Here is an 18,282-nt window from a genome sequence, read left to right as displayed (position 1 = left end):
AGTGGGTGGATAGTTGGATGCAGGGCCGTGGTGCAGGAATGTGTATGGATGAGTGGATCGATGGGTACATGGATGGGGAGTAGGATAGCGGACCGGCGGATGGATGGATGAATGGATGGAGAGTGGGTGGATGTGGGAGTGGCGGATGGCTGGGTGTTAGGATGGCTGGAAGGATAGACAGATAGATAGAACACACTCCTGAAGAGTCTGGTGACGGGCCATGACGAGTTTGTCTGACAGGAGCTGTCCAGCCCACTTCTCTCTTCAGTCCAGCCCAGTGTCTGTGTGGAGACAAATCCGTGGGGTAAGAGACTCACACCCACTCTTTCCTCTGGGCTAAGAAGAAGCCCGCTTCTCCTTAAGAACAGCTAGGGGTCAGAGGCCAAGGTCAGCCTTCCCCACACTTCCACTTGGAAGGTTCTCTTCCTTCCCTCTCCTAACTACTCCGGGCAGATGTGGGGAAGGCATAGCCCAGGAATGTTAAGTCAGCTCCTGCATGAGCTTACGTGGATCCAGAAGGCCACTAGGTGGCGCTCTGTGCCATAAAACCAAAAGGGAGCACTGTGCAGGGTGCTGCGTGTTGCCAGGGAGCCAAGGAGGCCAGAGTGGATGCGACTGTGAGGGAAGGTCACCACAGGGCATGCTGGGAGCTTCAGGTGGTGATGCCCCACAGATTGGGCCAGATGGACCATCACCTCATATCTGCCTCCTCCCTGAATCCTACACTCAGGTAACTGCAAAGACCCAGGACATCAAGCCTGCTGGAGGCAGATGCTCAGGCCAGACCCAGACCCTGGGGCTCTCCTCATGCTGGTGGCTACCTGCCCCTTCCCAAGACACCACTCCACCTCAAGATCTTGTTTTTTTAAGGGTGCTACCAACCGTTGAGGTACACAGTCCCCCCACCCTCCCTTGCTGTCAAAAGCCCTCGGTGGGTCCCGCCAACCGTGTATTCTTTTCCCTCTCCCAGGTCCAGATTATCACTGCAACCAACCTAGGCTGACTACACACGAGTCCTAGTGGGTCTCCCTGCCTGGTTCTCCCCTACAGATGTCCTCTACGCAGGAACGGACATTAGGTTTCTAAGTCCCTAAAGGACCACCATCCAGCTGAGCACACATTCCAAAGCCTTCCCGCAGCAGCCCGTGAGGCCAGCTTCTGCAGGCATCTCCACCCCTCCTCCCCTCTTCCACTCACCCCTCTGCTCTGGCCACCCTGGCCCCCTCATGCCGCTCCTTCCCACCCCGGGACTTGGCACTCGCTGTCTCCTTACCAAGGTCTTGGCACCGAAGGCACCCCACAGCCCTGCAGCGAGACCCCAGCGCTGAGGCTGAAAGCCCCTCCCCCAGATTTCCCATCTCTGGGTCTCTGCCTTCTCAGGCACAAGGGACTTGTCTGCTGTGTCCCTGCTCTGTCCCGAAAGACCGCTGAGAACCCAGCACTCAGGTGGCACTCGGCTGAGAAGAGGCTTCTACTACAGCTATGAGGCCTGACCTCAGGTCAGGCTCCCTGGTTTGCAGCTAGCGACTGCTTTACTACTCAAGCTGTGTGTGGTGAATTTGGGCTCCCACCTGATCCACCTGGTTCCCACATTCTGCCTTGAGCATCTTCCTTAGGGGTCTCCACCCCCACCCACCCACCCACAGGGTCCTCCCAGTTCCCTTGGCCATGACAAGGTTCACCTGAGTACAGAGTTGTAGGAGAACTCTAGAAGGCCTGTCTCTTGCCAACCACTGCCCGCTTCCGAGGAGCCACCCAGCAGGACGGTGCGGAGGTTGGTGTACATGGCTTCCGTGAGCGCCTGCAGGTCTCTGTGCATGAGCGTCCTGAGGCCAGTGACAGAAGATTATTAGCCACTTAATGTACTCAGGAAAAAAAAAAAAAAAAAAGGCTGCACGAATATCTGAGGAATAAGTTACCACGGAGGCGCTGTCTTACAGCGGAGAAACGAAGAGGGTGGCACCGGGACAAGGCAGCACAGCCAGGGACAGGTACAGCTGGGGCTAAAACCCTAGCTGGCCCCCACTCCACATTATGAGCTCTGGCCAGGACGGTCTGTCCTTGCGTGGTGCGCGGGCTTGGATAAGGGACACACAGACTTCTAGAGAAGGAGGCCAGCTCCTCTTCTGTGAAATCAGAGGGCTGCTAATACTACAACTCCAGATGGGCGGGGCATGGGACAAAGAGGAACTGGGCCCCTGACCCAGTCTCCTCATGTGTGGACCTGAGAGATGCAGTCTAGGGAAGCCTAGACCTCGTTCATGCTGACCAAAGCCTGGGGGGGCTGCTCAGAGCCCAGGGTGAGAGGCTCCATCCAAGCCACAAATAGCAGCAGGTGACTGGACTGGAGTGTCTAGGGGACAGTGCCTGTGGAACCTAGCGATGGCTACAAGGACCCTCAGGTGCGGGCCAGGCAGCTGTTCCAGTGCATTTGCTTTTTAACTGTCTCTCCTGGACAGTGGCTTCGGGCTCTGCTCGCTGCTTTTATGTCAGCTTGACACAGGTCAAGGAGGAGGTCACAATTGAGAAAATGTGGCTGTGGGCAAGCCTGTGGGGCATTTTCTTAATTAGTGATGGATAGAGGAGGACCCAGCCCATGGTGGGTGGTCCCATCCCTGGGCTGGTGGCCCTGGGTTCTATGAGAAAGCAGGCTGAGCAGGCCGTGAGAAGCAAGCCAGTAAGCAGCACCCTCCATGGCCTCTGCCTCTGCTCCTGCCTCCAGGTTCCTGCCCTGCTTGAGTTCCTGTCCTGACTTCCTCCCCTGATGAACAGCAATATGGAAGTGTAAGCCAAAAAAATCCTTTCCTTTCCAACTAGCTTTCGGTCATGGTGTTTCATCACAGCAGTAGTGAGCCTGACTAAGACAGCCAGGCACAATGGGATGTGGGGTTGAAGCCCCACCGGGGCCCACCCACAGACCCGTCTCAGCACTCACGGCTTCATCCTGGACTTCTCTTCGCTGGGGTTGAAGTTTGGAAGCTGCAGATCAAAAATCCTCTCCATGAGGAAGATGGCATAGGGGTGGAAGTCCAGCCGTGTACGCGGCTCCCACACCACTGTGTCATAGGAGTGTGGGTCCAGGAGGACAGTGACATACCTGCCCCCCACCAGCACCTGTCGGAGGAGTGGTTGGATGGGAACAATGGCAGGACTCTGCATCATTCAGGCAAGCACTGTGGGCAAGCCCTGGCCCAGCAGGCACTGGGCAGCAGTGTTTATCCTATAAGTAGGACTGCCACTCACCCATCTACCGTTTCAAAAATTAGGCCGGGAGAAGGGACAACATAGCCAAAATCTCCATGCTGAAAAGTAGCAGAGCTAAGACCGGCCAAAGCCTTCTAAAAGCAAAGGCTGTAGCCAGGCCTATAATCGCAGCTACTCAAGAGACGGAGGCAGAAGGATTCCAAGTTCAAGGGCTGGCTGGATCAGAGGGAATTCAAGGCCAACCTAGGTAATAGTAAAACCCTATCTCCAAATGAAAAAGGAGAAGGGGGCTGGGATATGAAAGTGAAAAGTGGTATGGCATTTGCCTAGCATGCATGAGGTTCCGGGTTCAATCCCCAGTGCCACAAAAAGGAAAAGGGTAAATGAGTGGATGGACATTGCTGGGCAAATGCCAGCAAACTAACTGTAGGTGAATAAGTGAGTCAGGCAGATGGATAAATAGATGGAGGTCGGAGAAATCAACTGAAGCAAATGGATGTATAGACGGAAAACAGGAAGGCAAGAGGAAGGAGAGAAAAGGAGGCATTAGGTGGGAACGGAAGGACAGATCAATGAATCCATTAGATGCATGGCTGCATGTTAGAATGTCGGGGACACGCGTGCCAAGATGCTTAAGTAGATCAAATAACGGCCTGAAGAATGAACGCTGGAGGGCTGCGAGCTGGAAGCATTCAAGAGTAAGGGGTGTTTGAATGGTGCTGAAGAGAGAGATGGATGATGGATAAGTGGGTAGGTGAATGGGCAGATGTATGGATGGGTGGGTGGATGGGTGGGCGGGTCGGTGGGTAGATGGATGGGGAGGGAATGTGGAGGGGGGGTGCATGAATACAGCAGTAGATGTGCAGAGAGTAGACCAGAGTCAGGTGCTGAATGGATAGATGATGAGCTTTGGGTGGACTATGGCAGATGGAGATAAAGGTAGGAAGATGAACGGAGGGAAGTCAGTGGAAATAAAATCTAGGGACGGAAGCTGAACGGGTGTTAGGTCAACGAGTGGAAGAATGCTGCGTGAATTCTGATTGGTAGATAGAGGCTAGAGAGTGGTTAAGAGCACAGGCTACTCCTCTAGAGGAACTAAGTTTGGCTCCCAGCACCCACGTGGTAGCTCACAACCATCTGTAACTTCGGCACCTGTACAGATGTCATACACACACACACACACACACACACACACACCAAACACACAATTGTATATATAAATAAAAATTAATCTTTTAAGAGACTCAATAGATAGATAGATATAGACAGACATATGAGATGAGTGTACAGAAAGATAGGTGGATAAATGAATGGGTCAACGTGCAATGTTTAATCTTAATTGCCACTCTGACTGCATTGAGAAGCACCATGCCTGGCGTCCATCCCTGAGTGTGCCTGCCAGGGCTGTTCTAGACACCCTTAGAGCACAGAGCTCTTCTGATAACTGATACATGGTGTATGCACAGTTGGACAGACAGATGGACAGTCAGCCTCCCCTGGGTAGGTGATAGACGGACAGGTCGATGTGTGGGTAGCTGTCAAAGGAGTCGGTGGGCCCGTGATGAGCCGGCCACTCACCCCTATCCCTCCTAGAGATACTCACAGTAAATATGTCACCGTGCTTCTCCTTCATCCGGGTAAGGAAGCTGGCAGCATCTCTCCCAAACTCCAAGGCATGGCCCAGCCAGGGGATGCTCCCCACGTCCAAGGGAGGCTCACCGGGCCGCCTGCAGAAGCCACAGCACCACGTGATTAAAGGGAGGGAGGGGACAGAGAGCAGAGGCCATGGGGAGGTCAGGGGATGCTGACAGAGGTGGAAGGGCCTGATGGCTTCTGAGAGAAAGGCTTGCCAGCAAGAGAGAACAGCAAGAGCAAAGCCCTGGAGGTGGTGCTATGGGCTCAAAGGACACTATGGAAGCGGGTATGGGTTGGCCAACAGAGTAAGTACAAGCAAGTGTAGCCAGAGCCAGAGAGGTTGTGGGTGAGCCCCTATGGTCACGTGGATAGGAGGACTGTGGCTTTGTCTCTGAGTGAGATGGGGGTCCTGGGTGGGTCTGTGCTGAGGATGACTGGTGTGGGGAAGATCCATGAGCCTCTGGGTAGAGAACGGACACAAGGGTGAGGGTGGAGGCTGGGGGCCAGGCAGGGTCTATGCATAGGCGACTCCCTGTGGGAGGAAGCTTCCAAAACCCAACAGAGGGTCCAGAGTTCTCTGAGCCAGTCTAGGCTCAGGTCATCTCACATTCCCTCTCCTGCCCACAGGAGAGAGCAGTGTCAGGGACAGGCTTCGTCACTCTCTCACTGTCCTCAATGGCTCCAAATCTGAGAGCCCTCCATTGTAAGAGCCAGGCCATGCCCTTGGGGGAAGGCCAAGAATGGAGGTTGCCTTGACAACCCACAAAGGTTATGTCTGTACTGTCCAGGGTCAGAGTTCCCTGGGGAAAGAACACTGTAAGGTACTTGCAGGTCCCTGAGGAAGGCAGGGTCCCACTACAACCCACGGTGAGCACCTGGTCTTTCCTTGACATGTAGCGTGTGTGTGTGTGTGTGTGTGTGTGTGTGTGTGTGTGTGTACGCATGCGTACATGTGTGTATACATGTGCAAGGCCTGGAGAGGAACTGGAGTTACAGGCAGTTGTGAGCAGCTCAATACGGGTGCTGGGAACCAAACCAGGTCCTCTATAAGAACAGCAAATACTGTAACATCTCTCCAGCCCCAGGGAACAGTCTTTAAAAGAAGCTTCCTGCCAGGCGTGCTGATACAATCCCAGCACTCTGGAGGCAGCAGCAGGCGGATCCCTGTGAGTTCAGGGCCAGCCTGGTCTACAAAGCGAGTCCAGGACAGCCAAGGCTACACAGAGTAACCTTGTTTCAAAAAGCCAAAACAATTCATGAGTGAGTGAGTGAGTGAGAATGGGTGAATGAATGAGAGAGCAATGAGTGAATGAATAACTGAGAGTGAATGAGTCAGTAAACAGATGAGTGACTGAGTGGATAAATGAGCGGCCAGTGCAGGGATGAGTAACTGACAGTGATTTGGTGAGTGGATGAAAGCCCGTGAGTGAATGAATGAATCATTGTCCTGTCTCTCCTCTCACTATGGTCCAGTCACTCACTCACCAACTCTTAACTAGGAGACAGACTCTGCCCTGGGTACTGAAGACAGAGCAGAGAACTGGACAGGTGGCCTCCAAACCTATCAGGAAGTGAACAAAAGAGGCACAGTTCAGCCACGGAGAACAAACATCCAGCTTAAAAATGCATGAGCTGGCCGTGGCCCTGCACATTGGTGAGGTCAGCCCCGAGAGGCTGAGAAGAAAGAAGCATGAGTCTGAGGCTAGACTGCACAATAAAACAGTCTCAAATGAACAAGGGCTGGGCGTGAGGCTCAGTAACCCAGTGCCTGCCTACCATTCATGAAGCTACAGATTCAATCCCCAACCCTAAATAGATGTCTATAGATTACAGATGGGTGGATGGATGGTTGGAGATAAATATTTAAAAATGAGCCAGACATGCTGGCCAGGCCTGGAATCGCAGCACTCAGATGCTGAGCCAGAAAGACCATGAGTTTGAGACTTGAGTTTAATGAAGACTGTTTCAAAAGAAACTAACAGACAACAAACTATTAAATGCACAAAGATTTGAGTGGGATGTTCCCCAAAGAAGATGCCAAAATGACCGGAGGGCATTTCCCCGGTTACCACGGAAACACAATTACAAGGTACTAATTTGTACCCACTCTAATGGCTACAATTTTTTTTTTCTTTTTAAGTTAAAAGGAAAAGAAGAGTTTGCAAGGCTGTGAAGAAACTGGAACACACAGATACACGGACGCAGCTGCCTTGTGTAGAAACCGAAACACACGGACGTACACGGATGCAGCTGCTTTAGAAGCCAGCCCAGCAGTTCCATAACGGGTAAACAGGCCACACGATGAAGCGATTTAGCACCAAGAAGCAGAAACAGGTGCACGCATAAGCAAGCACACTGTTGCACACAGCAGCGCTGTTCATAACCGTCACGGGGCAGAAACGACCCTGCGCCCACCGACTGACGGCGAGATAAGCTAAATGTGGTATGTCCGTGCTGCGGAACATTATTCAGCCTTGAAAGATGAAGAAAGCAGTGATGACTCTTAAAGTCCCGGTGCTAAGGAGAAGCATCAGGAGACCCACCCGGCTAGGAATACATTAGGTTGCCTGGGGAACACGGATAGAAAATGGCTGCCGGTAGAGACGGGGTGTCTGTTCAGGAGAAAATGTTCTGGAATTAGGGGTGCTGTCTGTTGAACCTCGTGACTACACAAAAACCCTTGAGTTGCCCAGTTTTAAACAGTGAATTTTATGGTAGGTGGATTACATCTCATTAAAGAAAAAGTACGGAACAGTGGCTAGGACAGTGGGAGACTGTATGGACCAGGATGATGAAGAGGCTTGAGGCGTGAGAAGACTTTGGAAGAAGAACCTACAGGCAGAGGGAATGGTAAGCGCAAAAGGCCGGTGGCAGTGTATTGAACGGGGTCTTCAGGCTTGCAGCAACTCGTGTGGCCCAAGAGGAGAATGCAGAGATGACTCGAAATGACGATGTTAGAGATGACCTTGAAGAGCATGACGGCCTGAAGGTCAAGGACAGTCTGCCTTCCATGTCAAACACAACGAGGATCCATCCCACAGAGAGGTTAAGGCATGAGTCTTGCAGTGATGTGACCGGTTTTTAAATTAGGACTTCAGTAGAGAGAGGCAAGAGGAAAGACAGAGGGGTCAGGAGAGCCCAGGGACTGTCCAAGAGGGGGGGGCCTGGCATCAGCTCCCCCAATTCCAGAGTGAGGGGCTTTGGTTCACATCCAGCAATTCAATGCAGCACACGATTTCCCCTGCCTCCTCCCTCCACTCCTCCATCTGGCTGACTCTAGCCTCTCTAGAGAGTACCAGGGTGTGTGGGACAGGATGGCCACGGCTGGGAGAGACTGAAGCAGGCCTAAAGATGATGTTGGGGGGGGGCTCATGAAGTGTCTTGCCCTCCAGCCTCCTAACACCCACCCACCCACCCACCCACCCACACACACACACACACACACACACACACACCAGACTGCTCTGGATCACTCACAAGCCCAGCTTCTCTGGGCTCAAAGGAGACAAAGCCAGCGTGTCCCCGGTGGCAGTGACTTCCAGGAACTGCCAGGGACCTTCTTCCTTCCTAATCCCTTTGAAGCCCTGGGCTGGAAGGCTCTTCTGGCATGCAAAGAAACAGCCCAGTAGCCAGCATGCACCTGGCCCTACCAGCCCAGGCCCACGTCTGGGATCAAGACCCAGAGCAGCGGGTTGTGCAAGGGAGACAAGGAGGCCAGTGGTTACCACCCAAACATGGACGTCAGCTTGTGACTTAGCTGTTCTCAGCTTCAGTTTCCTTGTCTATAAATGGGAAGAGCTACATTAGGGACACTGTCAGTCTAATGAGGGTGAATGCGGAGCCAAGGAGAGCAACTGACCCCCGGCAGCCAGGAGCAACGGGGAGAAGGACCCAGAAGTCCCCCAGTGTCATTTACTGAGCCATGGTTCCAATTGAATTACCACCCATACCATCAGTCAGTGTCACCTCGCTGGGTCGTAGCAGATGCTGTCCAAAGGCCAGAATTGTGTTCCTTTCAAGGAGCAGCATTTCCCACCAGGCCCATTTTACAGAGGAGAAAACTGAGGCATGGAGAGACTGAGGCTGTTGCCTGGAGGTTCCCTTCAGGAGTGCTGGCTTTTGACCCAGAGCCCGTCTGACCCTAGTGAGCATTTGTCACAGACCGATGTCAGCAGCCTGCCATGAGCAGGACCTGCGATTGTCCTGTGGCCATCTTTGGGGCCAGAGGTACTTCCTTCTCCAGGCTTTACCCTACCTCAGTGATGGTGCAATGAATCAGGTGTTATTTCTGGCCATGCCCTTCTTCCCACATCGAAGTGCAAGAAGGCACAGACAAAGGCAGGAAGCTGGAGCCTGGGCGCCTGGGCCCCTCAGGCAGCTGGCCGAAACCCTGCACTGGACCCCAAGCCAATCCAGGTCCAGGCCACATTCCAGGATGACTCAGCCTGAGGACAGTGGGAGGTGGGGAGGGCAGTAAGGAGGCTCTATTTCAGGGCCTGCGGTCTCCCAAGGCTAATTGACACTCTCACTCTTCTGAGGCTCTGCCAGGCCCAAGTGGAGCTGGGGGAGGGAAGCGTTGAGGCTTGTCCCTACCATCCTAGGCTCCGCGTAGCAAGATGTCCCTCTGGACTCTCTCCTAGATAGCTGATTCTCACCGGGCAGAGGCCTCTAGACTCATGAGTCCTAACTCACAGAGCCCCAGGGCCAGCCGTGCCACCGTCTTCGTGAAGCAGGGGAGGGAGTCTGGGGTGGCCCTCTAAGGTAACCCTGGCTTGACAATGGTGTTCTCATCGGGCGAATATATTCCAGGAGAACAGAAGACCCCGTGTTCACTCAGACTCTGGAAACTGCGCCTGGAACGTAGTAGGAGCTTAAAGAATATACATCACAAGACTAAAGTGTGCACAGAGTCAGACTCTGTGAGGAGGCCTGCCTCCCAGAGCTGCTGAGAGGGCCGGGAGGGCCAGGCAGGTGAAGGGCCTGGCAGCCCGGGTTCTGGAATGCTAGCTCAGAGGCTGGTTCAATCGGCTGTGCAATGCTGGTAGGCCGCCCAACCTTTCTGCGCAAACTTCAGTTAGGGGCAGAGCAAGAATCCTGGGAGAACATGCTGGGAAAGGGCTCGGCTCTCCTCTGCTGGTTAGGGAGCTGAAATTCTCTTTAACCTGCTCAGCCCAGCCTTCCTCCAGAGCGCTTCCACAGGCCTCCGGGGATGCCCACCTGCCGCTTACACAGGCCATCCTTAAGCCATTCCGTGTTGCTTTTTCCCCCTTCACCGCCTGTTAGAAAAAGCAGATGGCAGCTGAGTGGCCCGTGGCCTGGTAGGTAGAATGAATGCTTGCCGAGCATGCTCGTAGCCCGGGGCTCATCCTCAGCATGGATAAATTGGGTGTGGTTAGAAACCCCCACGACCCCAGCACACAGGAAGTGGGGGCAAGAGGATTCTGAGTTCAAGGTCATACCCAAGGCTAGCCTGAGATACTTGAGACTCTGTGTCAGAAAATAAAAATAAAAAGAGTAAGAGGGTTTTTGGAGCATCAACATCCACAAAAAAAAAAAAAAAAAAAAAAAAAGCCTGACATATCTGCTTTTTGAGCTCCAGGCAGAGAGAGAGACTGTCTCAGAAAATACGGTAAAGGGCAAAATCCCTGTATCCGCTCGCACCACACACACAAGGGGCCAGCGGGCTGGTCAGTGGGTGAAGATGCGTGCCGCCAAGCCTGGCAACCTGAATTCAGTGCCCGGAAGCCCACAAGTGGAAGGTGAGAACCAACCCGGCCAAGCTGTCCTTGACCTCCACACATGTGCCGCAGCACACGTACCCACACACATGCACACACAAACATAAATAAACAAATATAAACAAATCCTTGGGGAAAGCAGCTGGAGCCGCGCACGGCCTTCTCACTGAGGGCTCTTAGTTCGGGTTTTGCTTTTGAAGTAGACAGAGGAGTCCAGTTTCTTACTGGCATGAGCCAGCATGGCAGAGGAACCTGTAATGGACAGACCAGCTGCGTGCTGGAGTCACAAGAGTAGGAGGAAGAGGCTGTGGCCAGCTTTGGAGAGGGCTAGGCCACGGAGTCCATCAAAGTATGACATGCTCCCGTTTCCACGAGAAACTGGGCTTGCGTATGTGAAACCCTTCACCCACCCCTATCTCACTCACACTCTCACCCCTACCCCTCCAGACCCCCATCTCCTCCCTTGGTACAGGGGAGAGCTGTCCCATTCGGTGACATCTGTTTTATGCTTGTGAAAACGACAGACATCCATTTCTGCCTAGAAATCTTGCGTCTGCCCAGCCTAGGCCACACCTTCCTCAATGTGGATCCCCCCAACCCCTCAGCCAAGGACCCCACCCATGAAGCCTCTCTTAGTGCTCCCCACAACAGCCAGCCTGGCCCGAAGAAGACACTTACACTCAGCTAGAAAAGTGGCTGGAGATCAGACTGGCACCTCTACAAGCTACCTCAGAGTACCAACGGGGAAACAGAGGCCCGAAAGGCAAAAAAGGATGTCGCTGGAAACTACTTGGCAAGTGACAAGGTTCAGCGGGCCCCACTGAATCAGATTCTCAGCTCCGCCTCTCCCCAGAGAAAACAGTCACGGATGCTAAGGGCTTTAAAATCCTTGTCAGGGTCACAGGAGTCTGAGTCTGGACGGGAGCGTGCCCATCAGTAAGAACGGCCTTTCTACAGGAGTGCGGAGCTGAGACTCTCCCTTTCTGTTCTGGAACATTTAGGAGCAAAACCTCATGACGTCTGTAATATTTCAAACAAAAAAAACAAAAAACAAAAAACAAAAAACAAAAAACAGGGCGAACGGGGGATCTCTTAGCTCATTCATCATAGGCATACTTGAATCCTCTGTACAAAGTCTACCATGCTTAACTCGGCGAGAGCCCCGGCTCACTTCTGCTGTCTTTCCTACGACCAGTGTTTGCTTATTTATCGTAGAAAAGGACATCACAGAACATGTGAGAACACAGGAGTCTCGGGAAAGAGGTGGCTTGCGTTGTCTGTCTCCCTTATTGAGAGGGATCCCGGACTGAGGGAGTGTTATTGACAAGCAAAGAACCAACGCCCATTAAACTGTAATTGTGACCTGTTTCCTTAACACTGAGTAGCAGGCCTCTTTCTCTGGAAACAAAGTTCTTATTTAAAAACACTTTTTTTTTTTAAATGCTGGAGGGCAGACAAAGTCGCCCACCCACTGGTGTAGCTAGTCTGTCTTTTTTCTGGGGTGAGCAGGAGTCCGGGAAATTGAGGGGTAGAGATGGATGTGCTCCTTCAAGCGAGAGCTGTGTGATGGGGGCCGGTGAAATAGTCACCCCAGGTTTGGTCAGGAGAAAGGAATGGGGCAGGGTGCAGGAAATACAGCCTTGTGCATTTCCACCCGAACGCTGGGTCCGCCTACGCGAGCGCCTTCCAGCGCTGGCCTATCTTTGCCTTCCTTGGGACTGTTTGGCTCAGAGCTGTGGGTCTTATCGTCTGGGATTTCTGAGCGGTCAGATCAGCAAAGCCGCACGAGGAAAAGAAAAGGACTCATCGTTCTGCTGCACGGAAAATGCCTGTAGCCCAGAGTTTTAACCAGGGCTAAAACCTGAGCGAGTTATGTGGTCTCTCTGAGCTTCTATCTTCCTCTACAAAAGAGGGTGACGAAGGCTAGAGAGAGAGCTCAGCAGATAGTAAGAGCACTGGACCCAGTTTCATTCCCGACACCCACATTGAATGACTCTCGGCCATCTGTAACTCCACTTCCAGGGGATCCAATGTCTTCTAGGCACAGCGCGCATGTGGTTTACAGGCATACATTCAGGAAAAAAAAAAAAATCAGGAGTCACCAGAGTGCCCTGAGACAGGCAAGGAGGGCCCTTCGGTCACACCCTCACTGCCCCCATCTCCCCTCCCCTAAGTGGCAGGATCTCCCATGCCCATGTCTCCCCAGTGCTTTCTCAACGACCTTCACAGGTGCCCACGTGAGAAGCAGCGAGGTGGTGGTGGCAGTGCAGGCCTTTAATCCCAGCACTTGGGAGGCAGAGGCTGGCAGATCTCTGTGAGTTCGAGGCCAGCCTGGTCTACAGGACAGCAAGGGCTACACAGAGAAACCCTGTCTCAGGAAGAGGGGAAAAGGTGGCTAGCTTTCCAAGGGGCCAATATTTCGTAAGTCTCCCACCCTGTAAAACTTTTATAATTTTTTTTTTTTTTTGAGACAGGATTTCTTTGTGTAGCCTTGGCTGTCCTGACCTCGCTTTGTAGACCAGGCTGGCCTCTCAAACTCAGAGCTACGCCTGCCTCTGCCTCCCCGAGTGCTGGGATTAAAGGCGTGCACCACCACATCCGGCTATGAAAATCTTTTCATCTCCCCACCTTTTAAAGACAGCGTCATTTCCAGAACTTGATGACCTGCAGCTGACCCCATCCCACCTTTCCTTCATTTCCTTTGCACTGATTCTTTTAAAACTACACAACTGTAAAAGGCTGAGAGGTCGGACCCTAGCCTTTGGAGAAAAGACGTAGTCACACCTTGCATTAGATAAACAGTAAGTGGCCTTCCTCCCCTGGTGTGCTTGCTAGCCCGGTCTGGGTCACAGAGCACACTTTTTACACACTTTTTTTGCCTAAGTTACTTTCATGTTTTCGTGTTTCTTTGTAGGAAGTCAAGATTATTCTCTTCCAACAATTTTGTGGTTCATCCCGGATTTCAAATCCATCTGGTAGAGTGTTTGGATCCCTTCCCTTGAGGGAGACATTGCCATGGCCCACGGGGTCTTGGGCAAATGACACTCTTTCAGATCAGGGGCAATCCCAGAATGGAAAGTTTCTCAGTAATTCAGTGAGGGGTCCAGGGGAACATTACAGTGAGCAGACTCTGCATTTAGAGGTGGTACAAGACCCCCACCCACTTAGAGATGGGGGAGGGAGGGAGCTTCCACGATTGGAATGTGAAATAGTCGGGAAAAGAAAAACAGAAAAAGAAAGGAAATCGAGCTCGGACTCACTGCACCCCTCCTTGCCCTGCCAAAGGAGAGACTGAAGAATCTGAGAGACCGCCTCTCTCTGGGTGTGCGAGCCTCCCTCTTTCCCTTCCCAATCAGTTCCCTCAGAGAACCTGGGAGACTTTGGATCAGGTTTGGGGGAAGGGAGGCCTCACAGAGCGTGGTGAGGCCTCACACCAGCTCGGACCACATGGCCCCAAGGCAGCTTTTTTTCTGACTGAGTGAAAGCACCACACGAGGCTACTAACGTTTTCAATCAGGATTAACTATTTTAACAAATTGGTTTCTCCGGGGCTTAAATTCCTGCCAGTGCCGGCTAGAGAGACGGCTCAGTGGTTAAGAGCACTTGTTGCTCTTTCAAAGGACCCGGGTTCCATTCCCAGCACCCACATGATGGCTCACAACCACCTGTAACTCTGGTTCCAGGTGATCTGATGCCCTCTTCTGGTGGCACCAGGCACACACATGGCATACAGACATCCACTCAGGGAAAACACACATACACGTAAAATAAAAACTAAAAAGAAAAAAAAAAATCTTGCCAGTGCGAAGGGGGTCCCAGACAGTCTCAAGCCATGCCATGCTCAGGTGGGACAGAATGACATCAATGTCACTTTTTCCTCCCCAGTTTCTCTATGGACTTCTAGAGAAACAGCTCCTTCTACAGGCACTGGGCGCACCTCCCAGTTCGTTCCACTTCCTGTCCAGCAACAGCCTGTACCTAGGAGCCCAGGGGACTTCAAAACAACATCCCCAAAAATGCCATTGTTTGACTCTCAAATCTGTGGTAACACCAAGGGACTCCCTGCCTTTTGGTTGGGACTACGGAATTCCTTCCTCTGTTTCTTCAGTTTGCTCGTCTAGAGGCCTACACACCTGCCGGGAACAACTTCTGTTCTACCCTAGGATTAATCTGACTCAGACGCTCGTTTAAAAAGGAAAAGGGACGAGAGTACACAATGAGCCTGGCAACGCAGCGCATGGGTCTCAGGAGAACGCGTGTCCTGACGGAGGTGGGCCCATTTCGCCAGAGAACTGAGCTCACAGCAAACAAAACGGAGCCATGAGGCTTGTTGCCATCTTGTCTGGTGACCTCATCAGGATAGAGGCAACAGGGTGACTTGGTTGCCATCTTGACTAGTGACAGGATCAAGATGGTGAGGGCCATGAACCAACCACATGGCACGAACCAAGATGGCAGCACCCCTGAAGCTTCCTGGTACCACTGAGTCCTCCGAACTGCACCCCTAGAACTTCCTACACCACGGGCGTTCAGTCCCCCGTCCCAACCGTTTTCTGGTTTTGGTTCTTCGCCTAATGAGGTCATAGAGGCTCCAGGGGAGATGCCAACACTCCACTGCCAGTGAAAAGGTCAACGCCCTTTTATATTAAAGTAAAGAAATACCAGTCCACCGTGTTGGCTTTTTTTTTTTTTTTTTAATGTTTTTCTGTTTTATGTGATATTTTTCACTGGCTTCTAGAAGGGATTTAAGAGTTTTCCCAGCCATGGGCTTCCAGCATTCGCCAAACATCCTTGGGAAATGATTGAGGTGGCCGGAGCTGGGAGGCTCATGTGCATTTACTGTGGGGTAGGGCTGTGTCTTGAAAGGGTACAGAAGGTTGAAACCAAAAGAGAGATGGTCAGGTCCTAATCAAGCTGTGGCTAGCCTGGCTTGGGTCATGGTGTAGCCTTTTTGGAAAAGAAATGACCTTACTAGGTTTTTTTTCTGCTTTGTCCCCGTGTTTCTTTATGTAACACAAAGATCTTCTTCTCTAACACCCAGAGGTATAAAAGCCAGTTTCATCCCAAGATAAAGAAGCTCTTAAATTCTCAGCCAACAAGAATCCGCCCAAACCACTCTGCTGGGAGCATTCATCCACCCCAGAGACTGCACGTCACCATTGTCATCATCGTCATCGTCATCACTTTAAGGGTTTCGAACTAGGACAGAGGACACAAACTTGCCGCAGAGGCTGGGACCTTCCCTGCTGGGAGCGTGGCCAGAGCCCAGATGTCCTGCCTCCCAGAGTCCATCTGCTTCCTAGCTGTCGCATCTGCCCCAGGACATAGCATAGGCCCCAGAACCCGGCAGGCAAAGCAAAGCACCATATGCGAGACACAGAAGCTGCCGAAGTAGGGCCAGCAAGATGACTCGGTGGGGAAAGGTGCTTGCCACCAAGTCTAATGACCTGAGTTGGAGCCTCAGGATCCAAGTGGTGAGAGAACTGATGCCTGCAAGTTGCCCTCTGATCTCCGCATGTGTGTCGTGGTGCACACACATTGCACACACTAAAATAAATACATGTAATTTGTTTAAAAAGAGAAAGAAAAGAAAAGAAAAAGAAAAAGAGAGCTCTCACAACAATCACCAAAGCCCATGGGCAAAACCATGAACAGAAAGGTTAAAGAAAGCCACAAGTGTCCGCACAGAAGCGCGAACAGATGTCACATTTAACATGTGGAGTGAGAAAGGAATCCCTGGAAGCTGAAAAAGACAGATCTGACGCAGAGAGAGCCCACAGCTAAAGGCACCCAGCTATTCCTTAAAGAATGACTTTTGAATTTTCCTTCCCTCCTTTTGGGGCAGATAAGCAAATACAAGGTTTTAACTTTCACCTGGAAAAGCGCCTGGAATGAGCTGGCTGTCGGAAAACTCAACTCACACATTGTTTAAAAACTATAGTTCTCGGTGTTTCTGGGGTTTTCAGGCGCTCTAACGTAAACACACACCAGAGCCGCCCTGTGTTCCCTGAGCTGGAGTCTGTGTAGGAGAGCAGCTCTTGAAACATCTGGGGATGCGAAGTTGGACCACTCCAGGCCCTGGACGCCAGCTGAGGACACTGGTGGACTTCCAGAGCCTGGAAGTCAGCTATCAGCCACAGACCAGGTCTGGTTTTTAAATGGAACAAACATCCTGCGAGAATCTAGGATGTGAGCGTGTGGAGCAGCAGCAGGAGGGAAGTCTGATAAAGCCGGCCACTTCTCTGTATCTCTCAAACTGAAATAGTGTGTGTATGTGTCTGGGGTGGGGGGAGTCTCTCTCTCTTTCTTTCTTTCTTTCTTTTTTTTTTTTTCTTGTAAATCTGGAAAGTTCCGCCCAAACTGAGCAACAGGAAAGGCCTGGGAGAAGCAGAGTCAGGGCGAGAGAGACTTGCTCTGTTTAAGACCAATGTATTCTGGTTCTGTGCAATTCAAATTCATTTTTAAATACCTTACACAAAGACCTGACAGCTGAACTCCCCGGGATGAAGAAAAGTTTTTAGTTTACCTCCTAAATGGCAGAGTCGACACTTTTTTAAGGGCCAAGGATCTGGTTCGACTCCACCCAGCCTGTGGGACTGGTGGACCTCTGTTTCTCCGCTGGTGGGTATATCTTGAATCCCACGTGGGCCAATCATTCATGAATGGGACTCCCTCAGGATCAGTGGGCCCCTAGCCGGGCCTCGCGTCCAGCCCCCAGCCTCAGCATTCCCACCCGGGATGGAGCCACAGCGAGTCTAGGAGTCTAGGGCGCGAAACACTGTGGAGGCTGCAGTGTGGGCAATACGGACTCTGTCCCCGACCCAAACCTCAGACCCTCAGCTTCACCTGGCTTCCCTCTCGGGCCCCGGGGACACTCACCGCGAGCGCCGGCGGCTCAGCAGCAGCAGCAGCACCAATAGCACGGCTAGGAGGCCGAGCAGAGCGGCCCAGGACATGGCTCGAGGGTGTGCGGCTGCGGGGTGGCAGCGGGTCACCGCCACCAACACCGCAAGATCCGCAGCCTAGCCAGCCCCGAAGGCTCCCGCTCCAGGAGTCTGGCTGGAAAACCTGGGATGGAGAGGGAGGAGCGGGAAAGGGGGCCTGGCCGGGTGGTTGCACAGGGGAGGAGAGGGGTTTGGGGAGGCGGGCCCCTGGTGGTGATGGGAGGGGGCAGAGAGGAGGAGACTGAACCCGAGCGGACCAGGGGGCGCCTTCCCGCCACATTCCTGCAAACCACGGGTCCCAGCCCAGCCCCCGCCCGCCCAGATCTGCGTTTCCGTCCCTGTGGTCTGAGCTGTGGAACTGTTCACGCCAGAAGCTAAGGCCACTCAAAACTGCCCACAGTCCTGACTGTGGTGAGGATTGCAGTGCGCGCGGCCCCAGGATCCTCTCTGTAGTCGCTTTACATTAGGGAGGGTTTGCTCCAGGCTTAGCCCAGGAGGATCAGGAGTTCAAGCGCAACTTTGGCCACATAGTGAGTTGGAAACTAGTCTGAGCTTCATAAAACCCAGTCTTTCTTTCTTTCTTTCTTTCTTTCTTTCTTTCTTTCTTTCTTTCTTTCTTTCTTTCTCTTTCTTTCTTCTTTCTTTCTTTCCTTTCTTTCCTTCCTTCCTTTCTCTCTCTCTCTCTCTTCTCTCTCTCTCTTCTCTCTCTCTCTCTCTCCCTAACAGAACCTTCCCTGTACCTGCCCAGAGCCTACCATGGC

General features: G+C 52.4%; 1 protein-coding gene across 1 annotated transcript in view; it reads right to left on the bottom strand.

Moving 5' to 3' along the window:
* Window positions 1-17,600, bottom strand: part of Ptgis (prostaglandin I2 synthase) — a 35,530-nt gene extending 17,930 nt beyond the window's left edge. Inside the window, exons 1-4 of the mRNA XM_055596177.1 lie at window positions 17,457-17,600; window positions 4,808-4,931; window positions 2,936-3,114; window positions 1,683-1,826 (exon numbers count right to left, since the gene is read on the bottom strand). Coding sequence (XP_055452152.1) covers window positions 1,683-1,826; window positions 2,936-3,114; window positions 4,808-4,931; window positions 17,457-17,533 — 524 coding nt within the window. The 5' untranslated portion in view covers window positions 17,534-17,600. The remainder of the gene's footprint in view (window positions 1-1,682; window positions 1,827-2,935; window positions 3,115-4,807; window positions 4,932-17,456) is intronic.
* Window positions 17,601-18,282: the final 682 nt, after the last annotated feature.

Source organism: Psammomys obesus, unplaced genomic scaffold, assembly GCF_907164565.1.
Source record: "Psammomys obesus unplaced genomic scaffold, mPsaObe1.curated_primary_1811, whole genome shotgun sequence".
NCBI classification, from domain to species: domain Eukaryota; kingdom Metazoa; phylum Chordata; class Mammalia; order Rodentia; family Muridae; genus Psammomys; species Psammomys obesus.
The sequence above is the reverse complement of the archived record's forward strand: the minus strand, read 5'-3'. Positions and strand labels throughout refer to the sequence as shown.